This window comes from Budorcas taxicolor, chromosome 10 (genome assembly GCF_023091745.1).
Source record: "Budorcas taxicolor isolate Tak-1 chromosome 10, Takin1.1, whole genome shotgun sequence".
NCBI classification, from domain to species: domain Eukaryota; kingdom Metazoa; phylum Chordata; class Mammalia; order Artiodactyla; family Bovidae; genus Budorcas; species Budorcas taxicolor.
In genome coordinates, this window is record NC_068919.1 from 21,992,547 (window position 1) to 22,017,598 (window position 25,052).

The 25,052-nt window shown below is 47.2% G+C and overlaps 1 protein-coding gene across 1 annotated transcript in view; it reads left to right on the forward strand.

The window, feature by feature from the left end:
* Positions 1-25,041, forward strand: part of SLC7A7 (solute carrier family 7 member 7) — a 28,091-nt gene extending 3,050 nt beyond the window's left edge. Inside the window, exons 3-10 of the mRNA XM_052646140.1 lie at positions 19,220-19,345; positions 20,663-20,807; positions 22,224-22,347; positions 22,597-22,700; positions 22,969-23,065; positions 23,798-23,947; positions 24,155-24,338; positions 24,559-25,041. Of these exons, the coding sequence (XP_052502100.1) occupies positions 19,220-19,345; positions 20,663-20,807; positions 22,224-22,347; positions 22,597-22,700; positions 22,969-23,065; positions 23,798-23,947; positions 24,155-24,338; positions 24,559-24,665 (1,037 nt within the window). The 3' untranslated portion in view covers positions 24,666-25,041. The remainder of the gene's footprint in view (positions 1-19,219; positions 19,346-20,662; positions 20,808-22,223; positions 22,348-22,596; positions 22,701-22,968; positions 23,066-23,797; positions 23,948-24,154; positions 24,339-24,558) is intronic.
* The last annotated feature ends 11 nt before the right edge of the window (positions 25,042-25,052 follow it).

Sequence of the window (25,052 nt, forward strand, 5' to 3'; positions counted from 1 at the left end):
ATTGTGAATGGTGCTGCTATGAACACAGGGCTTCACGTATCATTTTGAATTACAGTTTTGTCCAGGTATCTGCCAGGAGTGGGATTGCTGGATCATATGGCAACTCTGTTTCAGTTTTTTTTTGAAGAACCTCTATACTGTTCTCCATAGTGGCTGTACCAGTCTACATTCTTTGTGGGCTAGAGTCTTCTTCTTTTTTTTTTTTTAATATTTATTTATTTGGCTGAGCCAGGTCTTAGTTGCAGCATGTGGGATCTAGTTCCCTGACCAGGAATCGAACCCTGGCCCCCAGTATTAGAAACATGGAGTCTCAGCCACTGGACCACCAGGGAAGTCCTTAGATTCTTAAAACTATCATTTCAACCTACCCTGGCCTTTTCTCTATCTCATAAATATTTTTTAAATTTGTACATTTAGCAAAGCCACGTGGAAGTGCCCAGGAGCTGATCCTCTGCAGCCCCATCCCTCAGCTGCCTCTGCTCTGGAAAAGTGCCCTCCCAGCGTGGGAGGCCCTAGGGCCTTGGAGATCCCTCCCTGCCCCTGCTGTGGGGAAGCTGATTTGGGGCAGCCATGGGGCACAGGCGTTTGTGTCAGGTACAGCTGAGTGTGTACCTGGTGGGCGTCGGCTTGCTGGATCAAGCCTCTCGTCACCCTCGTGTGCTCTTCCCTTTCAGTTTTTCCGCTGCCCCATTTCACTCTTAGCTCCCTCTCCAGCCCCCCTCCTATGGCGGTTGTGCAGAGAGCCGCTGTGCTCTGTGGGCGCCTCCTGTGCTGCGTGTGCCCGTGCGTGGGCTTGGGCTGTGTGTGGGGCTGTGTGTCATGCTGGCACTGCTCAGGGAGGGGCAAAGCCACTGCCCTGTGTTGTAGGAAGGGAATTTTCCCTTGAGGTCTTAAATACGATCTGTAGTTTTCTCTGGCATCATTAACAGATGATTTGGTAGGATGACTTACTAGTGAAACTAATTTTAGGATCTGTTGGTCTTGGAGTCCCCTCAGACGTGGGCATATCGTTACATATGTTGTGTAGGGTAAGGATTATTCCGCCTAAGTAAGATTTCCAAGACAGCTGCATTCCTTTAAGCCCTGGAATTCTACTTTAGCTGTCTTGATTGAAATCTCTTTCAAACCAGCGCTATGTATTCTTGCCTGCATAATGTGACTCGTGTGTGTGACTCAGGGTCACCCCGCTGTACATGTCAAAGCTTATATGACTGAGGCCTTTCCAGGCCCCTGGGGTGGGGATAAATATTTGCTTCTTCAGTGGCCTCAGAGGACTGGCTTGACTTCAGGGCCTCAGGTTTTCTCCTTTCATGATTTTGGTCTGTGTCTTCTCTGACAGCTGTTTTCCCTTGATTCTGAACTTGGGCCTGCCTTCAGTAGACTTTTTTATTTGCTGCTTCTAGTTTGGGAGTAGGGAGGTACTCAAACTCTTGTGCATTAGGTACCCATAGGCACACATGTGCATCCTCCTCAGAATATATGTTAAGTAGCCACAGTTATGATTAGTCTGGACAGCTCCCTGATTAATAAAAGACAGAGCTTTGTGCCTGGTTTTATGGCATATATTTGAGATAAGCCCGATAGAGTGAAAAGCATACCAGACTTGTGTTTGAGGCTGGCTCAATAACTGTGTGTAGTGACTTGTTACTTCCAAGGTTCTAGGAGCATGACGTGAGATTCAGTGAAAATCAAAAATCATGACTCAAGTATACCGTTTTAATGACTGTGATGTTTAAAACTGCCCTCTCCCGGTTGCTTGTAGGACTTTGTTCTATCTCTAATAATCTTCAGAGGCACATAGAGATCTGCAAGAAGGTTCAGAAGGGCAACTGAGATTGTAAGTAAGAATTTAGGGGCATATGATTCATGAGTTTCTTCCTTCAGCTTTTGTTTAATGAGCACTCAGTACAAGTCAGTGGAGTAGGGAATGGCAACCCACTCCAGTATTATTGCCTGGAGAATCTCATGGATGGAGGACCCTGTCAGGCTACAGTACATGGGGCCACAAAGAACTGGACACAACTGAGCAACTGAACACACACAGTACAAGTCAGATGCTAAGACATTCTGTCCAGATAGCATCTAGGCAGTAATATCTCATTTATCTAACCATAACCCTTCAGGAGTGGCTCCGTAGGTAAAGAATCTGCCTGAAGTGCAGGAGGCCCGAGGTCAATCCCTGGAGCCGGACGATTCCCTGGAGAAGGAAATGGCAACCCACTCCAGCATTCTTGCCTGGGAAACTCCGTGGACAGAGAAGCCTGGCGGGCTACGGTCCATGGGGTCGCAAGAGAGTCAGATACGACTTAGTGAGTAAACAACAACAATCCTTCAAGAGAAAACCTGGAAGTAAGGAGAGGAAAAGGCTTACCAGCAGCCAGGAAGGAGACACTCTAGGAGCAGACAAGATGGCTTTCTTCTTGTGGGAGGAGTGCTTAGGAAGATAGCGCGGGGACTGTGATGTCTGCACTGAAATTTGAATATATACATAGCTGTCTCCTCAGACATTTCTCACAGAGGGAACTGCGTGTGAAGGTGCTGGGTGCAAAAAGGCACAGAACCAGTCCAGGTTCAAGAATTCCAGGTGGTTGATGTGGCTGGAATGTGGGTAGGAGAAGGGTGAGAAGGGAGAATCTGGAAATGTAGCCTCAGGGCCAGCTCGGCAGGGGCCTAAACAGGTTAGACTTTATCTTGAGAGCAGGCAAGAATTTTTGACTTTAAGTGGAGACATTAAAAAAAAAAAAAAAAGAAGTGGAGACATGAAGTCAGAGTTGTTTTGAAGAGGAACTCTGACTTTGTGGAGAATGTTTTTGAAAAAAGTGAGGGATAGAAGGTAGGGAGACCAGGTTAGGGAGCTGAAACCTGAAGAGTGGTGGGGGCCTACACTGTAAGGGAGATGAAGGAATAGATAAAGAAATAGGTAGAATTTCTGATTCTGGTTGTGGAGGACATAGGAGCTCTCAGAGATGATGCTAAGGATTCAGGCTTGGACAGATGGAAGGTTGATGGGGATACCTTCTGAAACAGGGAGGTGGGCAGTCAGTCATGACTGATGAGGTTGAAGGGGGGTGTCTGGGGCTTCTGCTGAGCTGTTCATATGCCCTTTCAGGAGCCATGCCTTTGTTGTGACGCAGAGTTGTCGTTTTCCCACCAAGTCACGCTTACCTGGGTTTCCCTGGTGGCTCAGTGAGTGGTAAAGAATCCCCCTGCCAATGCAGGAGATGCAGGTTTGATCTCTGGGTTGGGAAGATCCCCTGGAAAAGGAAATGTCAACCTGCTCTTGTATTCTTGCCTGTAAAATCCCATAGACAAAGGAGCCTGTCGGGCTACAGTCCATGGGGTCACAGAGAGTCAGACATGACTTAGTGACTACACCATCACCACCACACTTACCTAAAAAGAGGCTGGTGTGTCCATGGTGATGTCAGCCTATTAGTGTACATGGTGAACATACCTGTATGGTTTCTAATGACCAGAAGTCATATGTTCATGATCAAGACACCCCTTTCCTAATACTATAGTCACTGGGGAATCCATCTATTAATTGTAATCCGGGAATTGTTTGCAGGGCATGTAACCAGAACAAAGAAAGTTTTGATTATTTGAGGAAAATTTACTGAATGTGGTGGGTTCTATAAAATATGGAGCTGAAAGGTTAAGAGCCCTTCCTGCAGGGAGCTCACAGTCGGTGGACTAGAAGAGCAAAAGTAGTCAGTTGTATATGATGAGCGCTGGGAGTGGGTGGGGTGGGCTAATGAGCGCTGGGAGCGGGAGATGAGATCCACTCTCAACACTGAAGGATGGAAAGAAGTCAAGGGGCCCATGAAACACCCACTCACCACAGCCCGCAAGGCCAATGCCATCTGACAATAAGTAACTTGCCTCAGACCTCTTGCCCCCACTCTCTGCTCCAGCTTCTGACCTTATTGCTTTTCTTCCAGTTTGCCTGGAATGTACCTGCTTCAGGGACTTTGTACTTATTTTTCCTTTTTTCCTGGAAGACTCTTCCCCCAGACACCCTTAGAATTTATTCCCTCACTCCATCATGTCTTTGCACAAACATTACCTTGCTGAAGGCTTGCCTTGTCTAAAATGCTTACTCTCAGTTTTCTAGCTGGTTTATTTTTCTCTGTAGAGGCTTTTTTTTGGTTATGCAGTGAGCCATGCAAGATCTTAGTTCCCTCAAACAAGGGTGGAACCCGTGCCCCCTGCAGTGGAAGTGCAGAGTCTTAACCACGGGGCCGCCAGGGAAGTCTCTTGTCTATAGACTCCTTACCACCTGACATTGATTATGTATTTGCTTATTGTCTCTCTCCCTCTACAGTATAAACATCATGAGAGTAAGGACTCGGTTTTGCTCACTACTGAGTCTCTGGCACCTTGATCAGTGCTGTGTACTGATGTCTGCTAGGTACTTAGTAAATATCTGTTAAGTGGAGAAGGGGCAAGGAATTCTAGGCCCAGGGAAAGGCAACGTTAAGGGACAAGGTGAGAAGAAGTGTGGGGGTGTGGGGTATGTGTGGGGGACTGTGGGATGTGAGGGCACAAGGGGTGTAAGGGGTTAGTGCACAAGGCCAAACCTTCCTAGTAGGTTTAGATTTTCTTCCGAAGCATACAAGGAGCTGTTCCAGGATTTGAAGGAGGAAGGGATGCAGTCGGGGTGGGACATAAGAGCAAGGCTGGAGGCAGAGACACGGGTTAGGAAGCTCTCTTAGGGATCTAGGCAAGACTAGAAAAGCCTGAACTAGGGCAGCAGTAGGTGAGGTGGACAGGATAGATAGGAGAGTATTAAGAGATTATAACTGGTGCAACCAATAACTCTTACTGGAATGTCTGGCGTAAGAGAGGCAGGTGGTGAGGAAAACATCCACAAGCCCGTGAGTCTGTGCCACAGGGGCTGAGCCTGTCTTATGGTCCACTGTACACCCAACAGAGAAACAGAGAGGAGCCTGATACATACTTCTTTCAATGATGAGGTGAGGTTTCTGGTTTGGGCAGCTGGTAGGTAGTGGCATCACTTACGGGGAAGGGGAGGAGAGAATCACGTTGAAGTTGAAATTTACTTGTAGGATGGTAGGTGGAGGTGGATGTGCCCTTTGGGAGCTCAGGGAAGAGATGGGGCTGAGACTGAACATTCAGCAAATATTCACGAAACACTTGCCATTTTCCCAGCGCTGGTCATTGACTTTATGAAGGTCTCAGTGTGTGTTGTGCTTGTGTGTTTGCAGGATGGGTAACTCAAGATTACAGTAGATCACGCTAAGCATTGTGATTTTCAAGGCACAGGGAGCTTCAGGAGGAAAACTAAACTAGCCTAGGGGTTTGAAAACTCTCTAAAAGGAAGTTTAAACTGGCACCTAGATGAAGAAGAATTAACCGAGAGTAGAGAGGGAAGAGGAGCATCTCAAGCAGCAAGAACGGACGTATGAAAACCTGAAGACAAGAAGGGACATCTTTGAGACACTGAAAGGAGTTCAGGTTCAAGTTTTCTTGTTTTTGTTTTGGCTGCTTGGCATATGGGAGCTTAGTTCCTTCACCGGGGCTCAAACCTGGTCACCCCCTGCAGTAGAAGCTTGGAGTCTTTTTTATTTTATTTTATTAAAATAAACTTTATTTGTTTACTTTTAAAAGATTTTTATTTATTTATATTTGGCTGCACTGGGTCTTCGTTGCTGCACCCAGGCTCTCTCTAGCTTCTGTAAGCAGGGAGTGTTCTTCATTGCGGTGTGCAGGCTTCTCATTGCGGTGGTTTCTCTGCCTGTGGAGCACAGGCTCTTGGTGTGAGGGCTTCGATTGCCATGGTGCATGGGCTTAGTTGCCCCGAGGCATGTGGGATCTTCCCAGACCAGGAACTGAACCCATGTTCCCTGCATTGGCAGGGAGATTCTTAACCCCTGCACCACCAGGGGAGTCTCAGGGGTTCAGATATTGAGTTTGAGGTAGGAAATGTTGAGAGTTGGCTTGTAGAGGTAGATGAAGGTCTTTCAGATAAGTTGTTCAGGTCTTTATAAACTGTTCTTGTTTTTATCACTGTGTAACAAATCACACAAAACTAAGTAACTTCAAACAGTCATTTTATTCTTTCATGGTTCTTCTCAGGAATTTGGAAAGAGCTAAGTGGGGGCAGTTCTGGCTCAGGCTCTTATATGATTGTAGTTAGATGGTGGCAGGAACTGTAAAACAGAGGAATGTTGAAGCAGATGGGGACTAGATGGGCATCTTTTTCTCAAGCTGGGTTGCAGCTTTTCCCTGTGGTCTCTCCTTATGGACTATGATGAGCTTCCTCCCGTAATGACAGCCTCAGTGCAGTCAGACTGTTCTACTTGTGACCGAAGGCTTTAAGAATGAGTATCCAAGCAAGCAAAGTGGAAGTTGCCTTGCCTTTTATGACCTAGCCTCTGAAGTTGCATGGTATCCCTCCTGCTACAGTACTATGTGGGTAGAAGCATTCATAGAATACCATCCAGTTTCCAAAGAAGAGGCACAGACCCTATCTCTTGATGGGCAGAGTGTTAAAATCACAGTGTATGAAAAGCACATGTGGGATGGGAGATGTTGCCTAGATATCTTTGGAAAACACAATCTATAGCACATGCTTTATTAAGGAGTTTGGTGAGTTGCCTCTTTTTTTTTTTTTTGATGTGGGGCATTTTTTAAAGTCTTTATTGAATTTGTTACAATGCTGCTTCTGTTTTATGTTTCGGTTTTTTGGCCATGAGGCTGTGAGGGATCTTAGCTCCCCAACCAGAGACTGAACCCACACCACCTGCATTAGAAAATGAAGTCTTAACCACTGTATCACCAGGGAAGTCCTAAAAGTTAGGGAGAAATTACATTTTTTTCCTGGACCTTAGTTCCCCACCCAGGGATTGAACCCGTGCCCCTTGCATCAGAAGGCAGAGTCTTAACCACTGGACCACCGGCAAAGTCCCTTGGTGGGGTTCTTCTAAGGCAATGAAAAACCTCTTTGGGCTTTCAAAGCAGGGGAGTGATATTTGTGATTTAGATTTTAGAACTTGTGATTTTTAGAAAGATTATTCTGACTTTGCAGGATGGAAAGCAGGGAGACCAGTTAGGAAGCTGTTGCCATGATCTTGAGAGAGATGAGAGATGATGAAGTGAGAAATGATGGTGGCTTGGACTGGAGTCATGTTTTAGGGATGAAGGTACTGGTTAAGACTTGGATACCGATTAGATACAGGTAGAGGTTGTCGATGATGATAAGATACTTCGATCTGGCATCTGGCTCGGGCAACTGGGTGAAGGGTGTTGCCATTTACTTATGGGGGAGCACTGGAGGAGCAGTAGGTTTGCTGGAAATCGTTGGGATCAATTGTGCCTGGTGATGCTGAGTAGGTGGTTGGATATTCATATGTGTCTGGAATCATGACAGTTGGGCTGGTGATATACTTTTGGGAATCATCAATGTATAGTTGAAATCATAGTAGGAGATGAGATCATCCTAGGAGAGAATAAGAAAGGGAACAGAAAAGGGCTTAGGATATGCTCTTAGAATTCTTCAAAGAGGAGAGCAATTTGAGAAGTCAGTGGCCGACAGTGTCCAATCTGCTGGGAGGTCAAGCTAGATAGGGCCAAGTGGAGTTGAACTTATCAACATGAAGATCAACTGGTGATCAAAGTCAACTGGTGACTTTGGAGAGGGAACTTTCAGGGCAATGAGGGTAGAGTTAGATTTCAGACAGATGGCTTATTCATCCTGCAAGATTTATTGAGTATCTACTCTATGCCTAGTTCTGGGTTAGGGCCTGGGGATACAAGGGTAAGTGTGACCCAGTGTCGACCTGCACAGAGCTCACAGTTGACGGGAGAGACAGATATGTAAAGTGTTCAGAGGCAAGGCAGCGCTCCCAAGAGAGGTTGGTTTGCACTCAAAATTAGTCTTTTTTGGAAGAACTGTTAAGTAAGATCAGGAGCAGAACAGCATTAGACTTGAGAAGAAGGAAGTCAAGGAGCACTTTGGCAGGTTTTTCACTGGAGTCATGGAGCTGCATTGTGGAGACAAGGGCAGGTGAGGGAATGTAGGTGTGCTTTCTAAAGGATGGACTCTGCAGGCAAGAAGGGCAGTTGTTAGAGGCAGGGACTCAGGCTGAGGGAGGAGCTTATGGGAAAGACAGGCCTGCCTTATGTTGGTTTGGGGATGTATTTCTCAACTTGGATGAAGTGTTCTTAGCCTACAATGAGGTCTTCTTCATTGGAATGCTTGGGTGCCCAGAGTCAGCATCTCTGTCCCTTGAATGGTGCAGAGCATCCCCTCACCCCTTTAAGAGGTAGTGGCGCAGGGTGGTTAAGACCATGGAATCAGGCAGGTTGAATTTATTAGCCTTGGTTTCTTCATCTGTAGAAGGGGATTCTACCTCTAGAAGCATGATCTATACTTCTACCATACTTTCATCCTTTTCATCAGTGACAGTTTCGAGAGAGCAAATAAAGATTCTGCTTCTTTCGGGGTGGCATGTATTTCCTTTACAGGCATAATCTTCCTTTAAAGCTGCTGATGAACTAACTAGGATTGCAAATGGATCTTGGAATCATTGACCGATTATTGCATAAATAAGTTGTTTGTATGCATGGGTGACTCCGCTCTTTGCTTTCATTGTTGGGGTAATTACACGGTGCCCCCTCTGCCAGGAATTCCGCCTCCCTTCCCTCAACTCCAGCATGAGCCTATACTCGGTCCAGGTAGCAATGGCCCTGGTGTCTGACTGAACCCACTTTGCTGCCCCAGAATGGATGGGTTGCCTCTCAGTGACTTTCACAGCACCTGATTCTTGCAGTTGTCCATGTTCACTTTTCTGGGAAGGCTGGAGACTGTTTTTATTTTTAATATTTAGAAAACTTATTTATGTGGCTGTGCCAGGTCTTAGTGGCACCATGTGAAATCTTCAGTCTTCGCCATGGCATGTGGGATCTTTAGCTGCGCATGCAAACTCTTAGTTACGTAGGGCATGTGGGATCTAGTTCCCCAACCAGGGATCGAACCAAAGCCCTCTGCACTGGAGCGTGGAGTCCTAGCCATTGGACCACCAGGGAAGTCCCAGGGCACTGGGTCTGAAACACAGAGTCTGCACAGGGTCTGGAGTACGGTGGGTTCAGGCTCAACACATGCTTGTTGGATGGGTGGATCCATGGGGGGATGAATGGATGAGTGCATGAATTCTGAGTTCTGAAGGAACCTTGCTGTCCTGTCCAGGGTGCTATAAATGGTTACTTTTCCCAGCCAGAGGGGTGTGCATTTGGCCCCTCCTGAAACTAATTACTCTGGCTTCTAGGAGCTCTTTGAGGATTGCTTCAGTTCTTTGCAGCCAGAAGCCCTGATACCCCAGAGGGCAATCGTCCCACTCCCTGGCCCACATCCTTGCATGCAAATAGAGCATATGGTATAGTGCAACGTGTACAAGTCTTGGAGCTGGCCAGTGAGTAGCCTCAGTTCCCTCAATTGTAAGATGAAGATAGTAAACCTACTCTGTTTGATTAAATTAGATAATGTATGCAACAGTGCTGGGATTCCTTGGTGGCTCAGACAGTAAAGAATCTGCCCACAATACAGGAGACCTGGGTTTGATCCTTGGGTCAGGAAGATCCCTTGGAGAAGCAGCCCACTCCAGTGTTCTTGCTGGGGAAATCCCATCGACAGGGGAGCCTGGTGAGCTACAGTCCATGGGGTCGCAAAGAGTTGGACACGACTGATCAACTCACATACATACACAGACGTAAGAATGTGAGTGACATAATTGTCAGCCAAAAATGGTATCTGTTGTTGCAAGTTATACTCACAGTCATATACATCTTGTTAATTTCTAAAACCTTGACTTTCTGTATTCTGTCTTTAGATGATTAAAAGCAGTTTTAATCTTAAGTAGCTTCGAGATCAGCAGGGATGGCTGAGACTCCTCCTCCTCTTTGCTGGGGAGGTGGAGGTGGCGTCGTTAGGACTAGGTGTCCAGAAACCCAGCTCCACACAGCTGACTGACTGCCCTGACTGACTCCCCTTTCTCTGGAGCCAATGTGCTTTGGTCCATTGTTTATTTATTTATTTTGATGTCTGGCTTTTGGGAGTTCCCCAACCAGGGAATGAACCCGGGCCAGGGCAGTGAAAGCCTGACTCCTAACCACTAGACCCCCAGGGAACTCCCTGCTTTGGCCCACTGTTAGCGGCCCTGGATGTTTCTACTCCTGTCTTGCCTGCACTCACCCTCCCTGTGACCCAGTTTTTTTCGTCTAGATCTTTGCCTTTGGGTAATGGGATGGTTTATCTCCTGTGTGTTCTGTACCAGTCGGCTAGCAGCACACATGTGGGGCTGGAGGGGAGCTGTGAACAGACTGCTCTTTAGTATCAGATAGTCTTGGTGTTCCTGACCCTTGACCCTTGTGATTTGTGTGTAGTAAGTGCTTTTCTCAAGAGGAAAGGGTTATATGTGTGCATATAGTTGATTCCCAGGTGGTGCTAGTGGTAAACGCAGGAGACGTAAGAGATGTGGGTTCAATCCCTGGGTTGGGAAAATCCCCTGGAGGAGGGCATGGCAACCCACTCGAATATTCTTGCCTGGAGAATCCCATGGACAGACGAGCCTGGTGGACTACAGTCCATGGAGTCCCAAAGAGTTGGACACGACTAAAGCGACTTAGCAGCAGCAGGCGCTTTTCAGCGAATGTCGGCTGGAGGAATGAACAGAAGGTCCGGCTCCATGTTCGTCTTGGCAGAGAAGGGCATTGTCTGCTCTTGGCTCTCAGGGTGCTGGTGGTGCCGATGGCTGCTGTGGGCTGAGGGGAGGGCGACTGCTTGAGCTGCTCATGGACTCCCGAGGACCTCAGATCTCTGAGAGCTTTGGCCCCCGCCCTCGGGCAGCGTCTTCTGGTACCAGAACCACTGACTTCATGTCCTTGCGGCTAATGAGGTGGAACAGCGACGCTGGGCCCCCAGCTGCCTATTGCCCTTTGAACTTTCTGCTTGGAAGCTGGTTGCCTCTCCCAGAGGGGTTTTCCATTGTGCATTAGGGGCGAGGAAGCTTACATTTCATGTTCCACATTGACAGCAACACAGGGACTAATCGTTCTGGGAGGGGGTCACCATGGACCTTGGAACAGACCCGTCACCAGCAGGGAGGGCGGTGGGGCTCTGTGCTGGCCTGAGCCCCAAGGCTTTTCAGGGGTTCACCGTAATCTCTTTTCCTGTTCTCTTTCTCTCTGTCTCAGAAGAGGTTAAGGAAATGGCCTAGAGGAGGCTGGTAAAGGAGCTTGGGCCCCAATCTCAGCTGAACATTGGAGTCACCAAGGGGGTTTAAAAAACATTCATGGCCCCTTCCTCTCCCTCTCTTCTTCGTCAATCAAATAACTCTGAACCACTGGGTAGAAGAATGGGAGTAGACTTGGAGGACAAGGCTTGAGGAAGCAGAAAGTTGCTGCTGAGGAGAACTAACTGGGGCCTTGGGAAGAGAGGTTCTCAACTGGCAGCTTTAGAATCACCTGGGGAGCTTTAAAAATATACTGATGCCTGGGCTCCACCCCAGAGCCTGGCTTCTTTGGCCTGGGCGGGGCGGAGCATTGGACTTTGTTAAAGCTTGTCAAGTGATGCCTGGTGTGGAGCCAGGAGAGCTAAGTGAGGGTTTGGGCTTGCCTTGATCTGGGTAGTTCTGTATGTGAGGATTTTGTTTTGTGATGAACTAAGGTAGCCGGAGGCAAGCAGATAACCAGACTTCCCCAGGGGAGCCCCATCTCAGCCCTTCTGAGAACTGCACAGGTGGAGGCCCAGAGCTGCAGGTTCACATTTCTCGGGCCTTTCTGATGCTGACTTGGGCTTGCTGTCCCGCTTCTTAGAACCTGAACTGGACCTAGCTGAGCAAACCAGTAAGAATCCAGTTAACCAGGACTCGCTAGCTTCAAGATGGGAGCTGATGGAGTGCTTTAATAGGCGAGCCTGCCTGTTTGCTTGCTTCATCTGGGCGGTGCGGAGCCACGGCAACTGAAATGCTGAGTTCAGTAGGCAGAGTGGGAGGGGTCTGATCGAGTGACCCACAGGGTTATGCTCTGTGTGTCTTCCTGCCAGATGCTGTCACACATGATGCTACAGTAAGCAAAATTTCTGTAGCCTGTAAAGGTAAAAGAGTCTGAGGGTCATCTGTTATCTGGGCAATACAGCAGCTCCTTGGAAGGAAGAAATAACCCATCAAGGAAGCTAAGAAGAAAAAGGGATTTTTGAGATGCAGAGAGAGTCGTAAACCACCATCAGACAACAAAAACCAAAACAAGCAGTGGTGGGACTTCCCTGGTGGTCTGGGGGTTAGGACGTGGTGCTTCCACCGCCATGGCCCTGGGTTTAATCCCTGGTTGGGAAACTAAGAATCCCGCAAGCCATGTGGCACAACCAGAAAACAAAACAAAAAGCAAGCCGTAGTAGAGAAAGGGGGGAACACTTGAAATGTCTGGCTTAAGGCAGCAGATCTGAGGTTATTTTGGAGAGCTTACATCTGGCCCTGCTGAGGACCCGCTGTGGTAGTGTACCCTGGAGGCGTCTGGTGTTTGCAGGTGTGAATGTTCCATCTAAGGGGCCAGGCTGCTCCGCAGCCGCAGCCGTTGACTCTGACTACACACAGCCTGGCCTAATGCAGAGACGGGTGATTTTTCTTGAGGATTATGTGACAAAGAGCTTGCTCACCCCAGTTAAGCTCAGGGACTGCTATCCTGTTGTTGACCGCTGAGGAATGAATAATGTCACCAGTCAGAAGACATGTGAGACGTGTCACGACTGACTTTGAAGTTTGAGATAGCAAACTGAGTGGCAGGTGGAATCATCATTTCTGTCATTTGAAGGCTGTGAATGTGGAAGAAAAAGAACACAGAACTGAGTGCTGAAATGTAAATGCTAAGACACCCAGAAAGAAACACTCTGGTGAGGAGCAGATTTCATAGAGATTGGGAGAGGTGCATTTAATAAAACTTTAAACTGAAATTTTAGAGGAAAGGAGAAAAATACACAGATAAAAGTATTCATCTGGGTATTTTGGAGGGTATGAGATATTATAGGGAAAGAAGAAGAAAGGTGAAAAGTTGCTCAGTAATGCATTTGTAGAAGCTAGAAGACTGGGAGTGATGCTTTTGGACTCATCAGCATTCAGTGAGGCTAATAAATACATTTGCTTTTTACTTTTACTGCGGGAAGAAGCAATTTCATATTTGATTAGGATATCACAGTGAAAGAGCACACATGTATGCTCAGTTGTATCCAACTCTTTGAGACTCAATGGATTGTAGCCCACCAGACTCCTCTGTCCACAGGATTTTTCAGGCAAGAATACTTGGGTTGCCATTTCCTCCTCCAGGGGATCTTCCCGACCCAGGGATCAAGCCCACATCTGCATTGGCAGGAGGTTCTTTACCACTGAGCTACCTGGGATGCATACCTTGTTCAAAAGTGATGGACCTGTAGAAGAGCTGAGATTGCTGTAGTATATCAAAGAGAGGTACTTGTATGAGGATATGCGGTAATAAGGGATGCCTGCTCCCTCTGGGATTGATTGCAGTGAGAGGGAAATTTCAGGACCAAGATTCAGAAACCTGTGGAGAGGATTTTCCCTCTCCTTTGTCACTTTCCCCGCAAATGTGGTGGACAGTACTGTCTGCTACTGCTTCCAGTTCTCTCCCTACAGGAGGGCTGCTTCTCACAAGTAAGCAGCAGAAGTCTCTTCCTTCCTCATTACAGGTATGCGGCCCATCTCTTAGAAAGGGTGCCAGGGGCCTACCCTCTGTTAACCCCGTCTGCTTACTATGGGAGGAATTACTACATGGTGCTGTTAGAGGGCTCTTGGGTTTTACCTAGGGATTTCTGCTGAAGGTTTCCCTTAGTAAAGAGCATGGAAGTAAACCCCTCACCCTAAAGGAAGAAGCGTGGTAAAGAGAACAAGAGGACAAAAGCAAAAAGAAGTGGGAATGATGTAATTATGGGCGTATACTGCACAGCATCAGATGAGAAGAATAAATATTTTACTTTCCTCTTAAGTACAAATCATAAAATTTGTACAAAAGGGAAATATGGTAGCAATGGAAACTTCAATTCCCTGAGCTTCTTTGGCTAAAATCAGTTGCTTCCTATCAGAAGCAGTACTTCTCTACATTAAAAAAATGATTTGTTGTGGAAATTTTCATATATACAAAAGTAGAGCAAATTATACGATGAACTCTCAGGGTTCAAACACCAGGTCAATGACTGTCACCACTGGTTTATCAGTGTCTATGCTCCACCCAGTCTTTCATCACCCACCACTAGATTATTTAAATGAAATCCAAAACATCAAGGTATGTAATCCATAAAGACTTCAATGTGAATATATAAAGGATAAAGATTAATTATTATTATTTTCTATAACCAGGGGAAATGTGGAATCCTTGTGAGGAAGTGATTATGCCTTCTCAGAGCTGGTACTTCCCAGAAAAAAAAAATGCTAAATTTCCTCCAAAATGTACTCTAAATTTTAGGCAAAGAGATTGCAGGAAAATTCAGGGCAAGGAATTATAATTTTATAGCCAGGGATTTAAAAACAACAAAGACCAGGGGTGTCTTCAGAATGAAACTCTGATAAAATAGTGACATTATCTTTTTTTAGGAAGAGTAGGAGAATCATCCGAAGAAGATGATGTGGTTGAACTCACTGATTTTTGATGACCTTAGATTTTTAGAAACAAGATATACAAGAGGTAATGAGAGATGACATAATCAAGACTAAATAAATATAGGAGTGGCCCAGACCTGTGAGGAGAGTGTCCTGAAGGTTAATAAACTAAGACCTGAAGAAGTGACTAAGGTCAACGAAAGGTTCTGAGAGCAATGTTCAGAGTCAGAAGAGCAGGAGAAAGGCCGGATGCCCTAGGGTCACCTAGATCTGTGATAGTAGATGGTAGAGAGAAAGGAGACACCACAGTTCCACTTTTTCTCTAACTTTACTGCAGAAGAATTGCTCACCTCGGAAAGGGTTCAATAAAAACCCAACAAGCGATAGATCTAGGCCAACAAAGAAACAAGACCAAGAGAGTTGAGGTAGTGATAAAGCATGTCATTGCTTTAAATGTTTTTAACTACCCACTTACAATGGACATGAACTTGGGCAAACTCTGGGAGATGGTGAGGGACAGGCAAGCCTGAGGTGCTTCTGTTCATGGGGTCGTGAAGAGTCAGACACGACTTGGTGACTAAACAACAACGACTACCCCCTTCAAGCAAATGGAAAGGATTTATAATTAGTTGTGATGACAGTGACCACTAGGCATCTCCAGGATCTTGGAGAATAGGGTGTAAAAAGGAAGCTATTCAGTGATGTATTAGTTTTCTATTGCTGTTGCAGCAAATTGCCACCAATGTAGTGGTTTAAAACAACACAAATTTATTATTTCACAGTTCAGTAGGTCAGAAGTCTGAAATGGGTCCCACTGGGCTAACGTCAAGGTGTCAGTGTTACTGGGTTCCTTTCTAGAGGTTCTAGGGGAGATTCCATTTTCTCACCTTTTCTAGCTTCTAGGGGCTGCCCAGATTCCTGGGCTCATGACCCCCTTCCATCCTCAAAGCCAGCAGTAGCTAGTCAAGTCTTTCTCACATCAGAAGTCTTTTGCTGACTCTTCTGCTTCTCAGGGTCACTACTATGCCCACCACAAGTGATAACCTGGCTTTCCAAAAAAAGAGAAAGAGGTGGATTCTGAGCATTCTGCGCTGGTAATCTGAGGTTGATTCCTGCCCAGATTCTAGGCTCATCTGTTAAAACTGGTTAGCAAAATATGAAGGGAAGAAAGGAGGATCTTTAATAACCTGGATGGATTTGCTAAAAGCAAGCTAACCTCAATTTTAATTTTTTATTCAACTGTATATATAGAGAAGAAACAGTGCACATTTTATAAGTGTACAGCTTGATGTGTCCTCAGATTGTAGAAAGCAGCCCCCTGAACCTTTCTTGTGTTCAAGTCACTTCCCCCATGCTCACCATGCACGCTTTAAGGGAAATCTGTTCTGATTTCTAGTAGCATAGATTAGCCTGTTTTTATGTAAATAGACACAAAGGGTATGTCCTCTCGTGTCTGGCTTGTTCACTTAATGTTTGTGAAGCGTATTCCAGATTTTGTCTGTGGTTGTAGATGATTCATTTTTATTGCTGTGTAGTATTCCATTGTATTCATTTAGCTACTCTTGATTGGCATTTGAGTTGTTCTGTTCTGGATTAGCCCATGCAGGTACTCTCCTTGCTCTTAGTTCTAGAGTTGACGCTGGGCCTTATTGCTGGAACTAGCCTCCTTCTCTAGGTGTCCATGGAGACTAGGTTTCATGCCCATTGAGGAGCATCTCTTTAGAAATTATAGGAGTGACTTCTTCACAGTTGCTTCTTCCTCCAAAGCAGGGGTCAAAGCAGGATTGGAGGTGCACCTGAGTCAAGGGTCCGAGGTGATTTTCAGGCCATCTTCCTGTGGACTTGGCCCAGCACTGGGAGGAGACTGAATTGTACCTAGGAGGGTAGGGCATCCCTGATCCTTGAGGTTAAATGCCCTTGTCCTTATATTATCCTAACCCCAGGCCCTACCCCACCCACTTCCTTGCCTCTGAAGCAGGAGGTCAGGCTCCACTTCAAGAACAGTGCACTTGGCTGGGCTCCGGGGCCACCGGTCAGCTGTATCCGCTGCGGGTGGGGACAAAGAGCTCAGTCAGCACTGCTGCCTGCAGGACCCGTTTCCTGCTCTCACGGCCAAGAGGCCCTGGAGGCAGCAGAGCGCTGGGGAAGATGAGGGCTGGCGCTCTTTCCAGAGGATTCCCTTCTTCATTCAAACGGAGCCTCCCATGCTCAATACAGAGAGCAGATCAGGGGGTGATGGTGGGTCCTTGGCTGAGAACAAAGGCTCAGGAGTTGGGGAGGAGGAAACACTGGTGGTCAAAGGAATGGATGTGGAAGTAGACTAGAGAAGCTATAGGGATTAAAATGTAAACGACCCCTGTATTTTCTTTTCAGAATTTGCTGTAGTAAAAGGTAATGGGTTGGCTTTTCCCTGTCCAGCTCCCTGGACAGAGCTGAGAACAGAACCTTGTGGAACGTGGCTACAGACTGACTCAGAGCTAGAGCCAATCCCTTAAGCCTCCCGGCCACTGATGCTGAGGGCTAACCATGATTTTTTTTTTTAAATTAAAAAAATGTTGTCTGCTTTGGGTCTTCATTGTTGTGTGGGGGCTTCTCTCTAGTTATGGTGCTCGGACTTAATGCCCTGAGGCATGTGGGATCTTAGTTGCCCAACCAGGGATCAAATCCGGAGGCAGATTGTTAACCTCTCGACCACCGGGGAAGTCCCTAACTGTGCATTATAATTATGGGATCCTGTCCTTTGTGAATGCGGCAGCTCCAGTTGTCCTGGTGTTTCTAATCCAGCCTGGCTTAAGTTATATTTGTGTGTCAGCAGCAGAGCCTGAGGGTAAGGGGTGGAGGCCCAGGATGGGGAGAAGTGGAAGGAGGGCTGCTGAATGGCTGGAGGCAGAAGCCAGTGGGGAGTGAAGGATGAGTGACTGGCTGAGGAGGATCAGCAAATCTGAAAGATTTGGCCATTTTGTGGGGGTGCTTTTGGCGACTACACACTCGTGTCTTTAATTATTAACTTAACACTGCATTGGCCTGGAGTTATGGGTGCATTTTTGCCCAGCCCTGTGATAAGGTTTGGTTGTTCATTGTCTTGTTTATTAGGCAGAAAGGCTTAATGTTTGTTTGGGACAGGAAAGCCCCCTTTCTGGAAGAACAGAAAGAGACTTGGGCACTGAGGGAGGGGGAGACAGAAGGTGAGACAGCTTGGTTGCTCTTTCCTGCCCCTCAGGAGGAAGTAGTCCTGGGCCAGAGTATGTTGAGACCAGGACACAAAAAACCAGGATGGCTGGGAACCCTAAGGGCCACACCACCACCAGAATGGAGGCAGGGAGTCTCTGGGGCTGAGCTGGGGGCCAGAAGCAGGCAGGTGCAGTGTTTTCTCTCTGGGAAGGCAGCCCTCCTCCTGGTGTCCCAGTTGCTGAGCTGGGAAGGAGGGAGCAGTGCCGAGCTCTGTTGTACCGCAGCAGGAAAGCTACGGGGTATGTGCCTGCCTGCTTGTTTAAGAGGCTGGGGGGTGTGGGTTGAGGGACATTCTGCTGAATTTCAGAATTATTTCTTTTGATTTTCTCCCCCCTCCCCCACCAACCCCGGGCCGCATCCTTGGGCTACTGGTCGACCTCACAGCCTGTTTGGGCTTCCGTGCTCTAGAATTTCTTCTTTTGAAGTAGCGGATTATACGTGTTTTTTTCTTTTTTTTTTTTTGTGGGAGAGGGATAGTGGATTTCTCTGATATTCTGATGGAAGTTATGGACCCTTTTTCTTGGAAAAATGCATATACTTTGGACATGTGAACATAACACTTTACAGAGGATTTCAGGCCCTGTGGAAGCCCTAGAGTAAGAACCCTGGCTCTAAGGGCGATCTATGAACTTCGCTGGCGCTCTTCCAGGTAGAGTTTGCCTCTACCCCAGGGTGGCAGGACTTGAGGAACGGCCATGGCTCTGACTTTTGCATTGTCCAGTCAGGAAAAATGCCCCGTTCCCTTTGTATAGGAACCTGTTTCAAGAATCTTTCCAAGCATGAAAACAAGCAGCTGAACAGGCCAGCAGAGGCAGGAAGTCTGGCCTCCAGCCTAATCCTGGTCACAAATCCTGACCTGCTGGGCCAGACACTGGATAAGTTACAGCAGGGCTCATCAAGGTTAACAGTGATCCACAGTATGAGACTGTTTATTCCTGGGCCCACATAAGGGGCTATGGGGCTGGAGATGGGGAGAGACTGTGACTTTTCAGAGGCAACAGCCAGAACACATCACTAATCCTGTTCTGCCGCCAGTTGCCTCCTATTGCTGTGAGCACATTTGTGTATAAGCAGATCCAGTCACTTTGTATCTCTTATATAAGTGCTGAGTGTGTGTATGTGTGTGTGTGTGTATTGCTGTGCACCCAGGTGCTCAGCAAGTGCCTTTGAATGATAACGGTGAGGAAATTCTGGGCAGAGGTTTCCAGTGCAGAGCAGGTCAGAGCCCAGACACCTCTGTCTTTGGCCAAAGGGTCTGTTTTGGTTATGGGTACTAGAAACATTGCTTGCGGGGGGGTGGGGGTGGGGTCTAAGGCCCTCTGGATGGTAGGGTCAGTCACCAATCAGCTTTGTTTTTCTTTCAGGTCTCTTAACCTTCATTAACTGTGCCTATGTCAAGTGGGGAACCCTGGTGCAAGATGTTTTCACCTATGCTAAAGTATTGGCACTGATCGCCATCATCATTGCAGGCATTGTTAGACTTGGCCAGGGTAAGAAATAATAGTAGCAGCAACTCACGTTTGTTAAGCATTTTCCATGAGCTGTACTCTTCTAAGTAGCCTTTGTGCATGATTTCATTTAATAGGTACTATTATTATTCCCTTTTATTTAGGCCATGCCCCAGCGCTTGCGGGATCTTAGTTCCTCCACCAGGGATTGAACCTGTGCCCTCTGCAATGGAAGCCTCAGAGTCCTAACAACTGGACAGCCAAGGAATTCTCTAAAGTCCCTAGTTGTGCATGCTGGGTCCTCAGTCGTGTCTAACTCTTTGTGACCCTATGGATTATAGCCCAACGGGTTCCTCTGTCCATGGGATTCTCCAGGCAATAATACTGGAGTGGGTTGCCATTTCCTTCTCCAAGGGATCTTCCTGACCCAGGAATTGAACCTGGGTCTCTTGTACTGCAGGGGGATTCTTTACTATCTGAGCTACCAGGGAAGCCCCAGCTTAAATCATGGAGCTGAAATCTGTACCAGGCAGACTGACCCCAAAACCTGTCCTGTCGTGTCTATGCATGCTGCCTCTCAGGGGAGGTTATCTTGAGCCAGCTTTTGCAGACTGTCGAGCCCAGTGCTGTGGCAGTGACTGTTCTCCCCCTGGGAGTGGGCATGGGCAGAAATGAACCTGTGGTACTCACTCCTCTCCCGGTTTCCAGGTGTGAACGCCTGTAACTACTCTGTTGACTGGGCACACTGAACCCTGCCCTTCCTCCACTCCGTGTCAGCTGTGTGGTGTTAGGAGGGGAGCAGACAGAACTGCATCACTCCTGTTCTCTAGCCCTCGTGCTCTGTTGTTCTTTTCCCTAGAAATTCACCAGGGTCCTTCCTGTTAGGATCCGGGTGCTTGGAGAAGGAAATGGCAACCCACTCCAGTATTCTTGTCTGGAGAATCCCAGGGACAGAGGAGCTTGGTGGGCTGCTGTCCATGGGGTCACAGAGTTGGACACGACTGAGCGACTTCACTTTCACTTTCATGCACTGGAGAAGGAAATGGCAACCCACTCCAGTGTTCTTGCCTGGAGAATCCCAGGGACGGGGGAGCCTGGTGGGCTGCTGTCTATGGGGTCGCACAGAGGTGGACACGACTGAAGAGACTTAGCAGCAGCAGCAGCTGATCCCTGCACTCTGGCCCATTTCTGTCGGTGTCTCTCTTCTGCTCCCCATCCCTTCACTGGTACCCTTACTGCTAAGGTGTTCGAAACCATAGGCATTCTATTATTGTATTCCTCCTCTCCCTTACTGAGTCACCTTGTAGTTGGGGTACAGGCCACTAATCCTTCTGCCTTGCTGTGTTCTCTGGGTTCCAGGAGCCTCGACTCACTTTGAAAATTCCTTTGAGGGTTCATCATTTTCAGTGGGTGACATTGCCCTGGCACTGTACTCGGCTCTGTTCTCCTACTCTGGCTGGGACACCCTCAACTATGTCACTGAAGAGATCCAGAACCCTGAGAGGTAGGCACTTCACTATCAACTTTCCATAGCGATGGCAGCTGTCATTTACTGAACCCCTACTATGTGCTGATGGCATACACCTGGTCAGTTTTGTCAGCATCATTTTGACAGGCCTGAGGCTGGACAAGTAACTGGTCCATGATCACAGTAACAGGGCTAAGAGGTGAACTTTCTTGTACTAAAAAAAGAAATTTTTACAGGGCTTTTCACATTTATTTGGGCATTTCTGCATTAATCAAAGTAGGCTGTATCACGTGCTTGTTTTTTTTAAATTAAAAAAATTGACTTTCCTTGATAGATTTTCACTTACCCTTATTCCTATAACTTTAGGTCACAGAGTACCAGAAACCTTTTCCTTCTGATCCCATGTTTCTCAAATTCCTAAGTGACTTAGTGGTGTTGTTTGTTTCAGGACACCATTGAATTGTCCTGTAGTCACGGAGAGTGAAAAGCACTGCTCAGGGAGTCAGAGGGCCTGGACTTGTCTCTCCACTGATTCGCTGGGTGACCTTGAGGGAATTCACTGCCATCTCTGCCTGCTCCCTATCTATAATTGAGGGGGTTGAACTCTATGACTTCAGAGCCTTTCCTGGCTCTAAAATTCAGTGACTCTAGGAACTAAGATTTGCCAGGAAATGAGGTTTCTGAAATTTTTAAGTCAAAATAATAATAAACTCCTCTTGGCTTTGAAAAACAAGAGTATTCTTGATAAACATCTAGTGTTGCAACCCTGGGAGCAGACAATAGCTGATGGGAGGCCTGGGTGGTGCTTCCACCTACTGGACAGAAGCTGAATGACTTGAATATTTGCCCCTCTCTACCCCCACCCTGCTCCAAGTCTCACTGCAAAGAACATTTATAAAGATCATGGCTTATTTTGGGCCAGAGGGACTATGAGCTGTCTTTAAGTCTTTCGCTTGGCCAAGGGTTAGGGTAGCACTCAAGGTTCTCTAACTAAGGGAGTCGGGTGGGCATTTCTGATTGCTTGTTCAGGTATACATATTCTTACTGAGGGCCTGTCTTACTCTCTAGAGAGATTAGATTTCACAATTTCCCTCCATAATTTATTTTCTATTTAACCTTAAGACAAATTTTCCAGTGTTGATAATCTTGGGGAAGGAAGCCTGATACTAAGAAACCTTGAGTAAAACAAAACCTTCCCATGCTATTATCACACTGTGACATGGTTATTTGTTAATCCTTTCCCTTTTGTATGTAGGCCTTTCTCTGAATGTGATACTCTTCCACCTGACACTCTTTAGTTCTTGAGTATAAGCCACTCTCCAACTTCAAGGCAAAAGCACTGGGTGAATGCCTTAGAGGCCCCGGCCCTGGATTGGTGCGGGCAGTCTAAGAATCACAGGACAGTGGGGATGAGACTGGGACTAATGGATCCACTGTTGTGTTTGGCTGCAGGAATCTGCCCCTCTCCATTGGCATTTCCATGCCCATTGTCACCATCATGTACATCTTGACCAATGTGGCCTATTACACTGTGCTCAACATGAGGGACATCCTGGCAAGCGATGCTGTTGCTGTGGTAAAGGATTTTCACTAGCAGAAGGGTGAGGGTGTGTCTGTGGGCTTTGGGGTATGATGTCGCTCCTCAGAGTCCCAGAAATCCGGCAGTCCTTGGAGTATGCTTAGGGCACTGGGCTTGTCAGGTCCCGTTAGCCATGCTCTGTAAGAAGGGCTGGGTTGCCAGCAGAGGGACCAGGGGGCATGCTTATCCTTGCCTTCCATCTCTGTTGGGTCCTGCTAATGACTCCTCTCCATTTCTTCCCCTTAGACTTTTGCAGACCAGATTTTTGGCATATTCAATTGGACCATTCCATTTGCGGTTGCATTATCCTGCTTCGGTGGCCTCAATGCCTCCATCCTGGCTGCGTCTAGGTATGAGTCTTCTTTTACTGAGGAGTATTGTGAAGAGCTACGGCAGGGCCAGACTCCCAGGACCCACTTGAGTCACCATGCTCCCCAAATGGTAGTCAACCCTTTGGCCTCATTCCCATCAGCAGCCTCCAGTGCTCACATATCTTGGTATTCAACTTCTTTCCAATTAATCAAACCCTTTTGATGGAGGGAAGGACTTGTGGCACATGAACCTGGCCATACCCATGTCCCTCACGGTTTTCAGCCTCTCCTATCATACCCCAAATAGGCTTTTCTTTGTGGGCTCAAGAGAAGGCCATCTCCCTGATACCATCTGCATGATTCATGTGAAGCGGTTCACACCGGTGCCAGCTCTTCTCTTCAATGTAAGTGATCTCAAGATTGGGCTGAAAGCCAGGCAGGAGAAACTTTAGTAACTAGATACAACTGTTCTGGCTTCCAAGAAGCTCTAAATATTCTAACAGAAAAACTATTAGTGGACCATTCACCACGGGCAAGGCACTGTGCTAACTGCTGTGGTGGTTCTGAAGAGAATCCATCTTCTCTAAGGAATGGTGGCCTCCTCGTCTAGGGTGAGGCATAATGGTCATGGAATACATTGTAATGACTGCTGTGGCAGATAAAGATGTAGTGTTTATGGGGAGCAATGGTCGTTTTTGTAGGGGTAGAAGTGAAAGACAGACTTTGGAGAATTTGAAATGGGTCTTCAAGTTTAGGGTTGCAAATATCGATGGGCTTTAGGTTAGACAAATGGCATCAGCAGTCTGGAGGTGTGGAGTTGGGTAGTAGAAGGTAAAAGCTGGAAGTGTAGGTTGGAGCCATTCTGGAGAGGTTCTGGGGCAAAAGCTATTTGAGGAACTGTTTCGAGTGTGCTGTACAGAGGATTAAGCTGGCAAGGATTTGAAGAACGGGCTGAGAAAGGCTACTGACTTGATAGGAAATGAATGAAGTTAAAGTGGCAAATGGGGTGGGAACAGAAAAGGACAGTTGGAGAAACTGAGGACTTAACAAGGGGGGTGGATTATGGGATAAAGGGGACTGGAAACTGCTTTGCGTGACAGAGGCTGACAGGAGCTGACGTGGGCTTGTGCCTACAGGGTCTCATGGCGTTGATCTACTTGTGTGTGGAGGACATCTTTCAGCTCATTAACTACTACAGCTTCAGCTACTGGTTCTTCGTGGGGCTCTCTATCATGGGTCAGCTTTATCTGCGCTGGAAGGAGCCCGATAGGCCTCGTCCTCTCAAGGTAGCTCCTCCCCATCCCACCTTTGCTGTACCTGCTCCAGGGATTCTGATACCTTCTCAGAAACCTTGGCCCAGAACTGTGGGTGGTACTCACTGAAATGAAGGGGATGACAGGAAGGCTCATCAGTCTGCTCTACAGAAGTGGGGGGTTATCGTGGCTGTCCACCCTGACCTGTTTAACCTCTAATTGTTTCTTCTGGGCCCTTAGCTCAGCCTGTTCTTCCCCATTGTCTTCTGCCTCTGCACCATCTTCCTGGTGGCTGTTCCACTCTACAGTGATACCGTCAACTCTCTCATCGGCATTGGCATTGCTCTCTCAGGCTTGCCCTTTTACTTCTTCATCATCAGAGTGCCAGAACACAAACGACCTCTTTGCCTCCGCAGGATTGTGGGTAAGCCTTGGATCCTCAAGTCAGCTCAGCTATTGTACAGCTTAGGGCTGGGTTTTTTTGTTTTCTTCTTCTGCAACTCTTAATCTCCCAAGCCACCTCTGCCATAGCCCCTGTTGTTGAGGTTTAACTGAAATTGTCCCCTTGGGCCCAGCCTCATTCAGTGCCACTTGGACTCAGTCCAGTTGACTTCTCAATTCTTGACTCAAACCTCTCTTTGTAGCTTCTGTCACGTGGTACCTCCAGGTCCTATGTATGTCAGTTGCTGCAGAGATGGATTTGGAAGATGGAGGAGAGCAGTACAAGCAACAGGATCCCAAGTCTAAATAACCACAAGAAATTTCGAGATGTGGAAAGCAGGGGCTTGTATCTTCTGCTGGCTGGAGGCAAGGAAGTTGAAAAGGAAAGCTCACTTCTTTGGAGGCACCTGTCCAGAAGCCTCTTAGGCAGCTTCAGCAACCTCTGAACTTGCTTTCTGAGAGATGGAGAGTAATTTATTTGTTTTGCTACATATTACTACAGGTTTCTTTTAAAGGGACATAAAGCAAACTGTGATGGGAAGCATGCTAGGTGTGAGCTTGGATGTTCCAGTGGCACGTTCCCATGTGTTATGATATCCACTCACCTCCAGTGTGTCTGCCCACTCCTCTTCCACTGGAAAATCCATCAGTGCTTTAACTTCCTGTCTCCTTTAGAGACATGAAACTGTCACAGGTG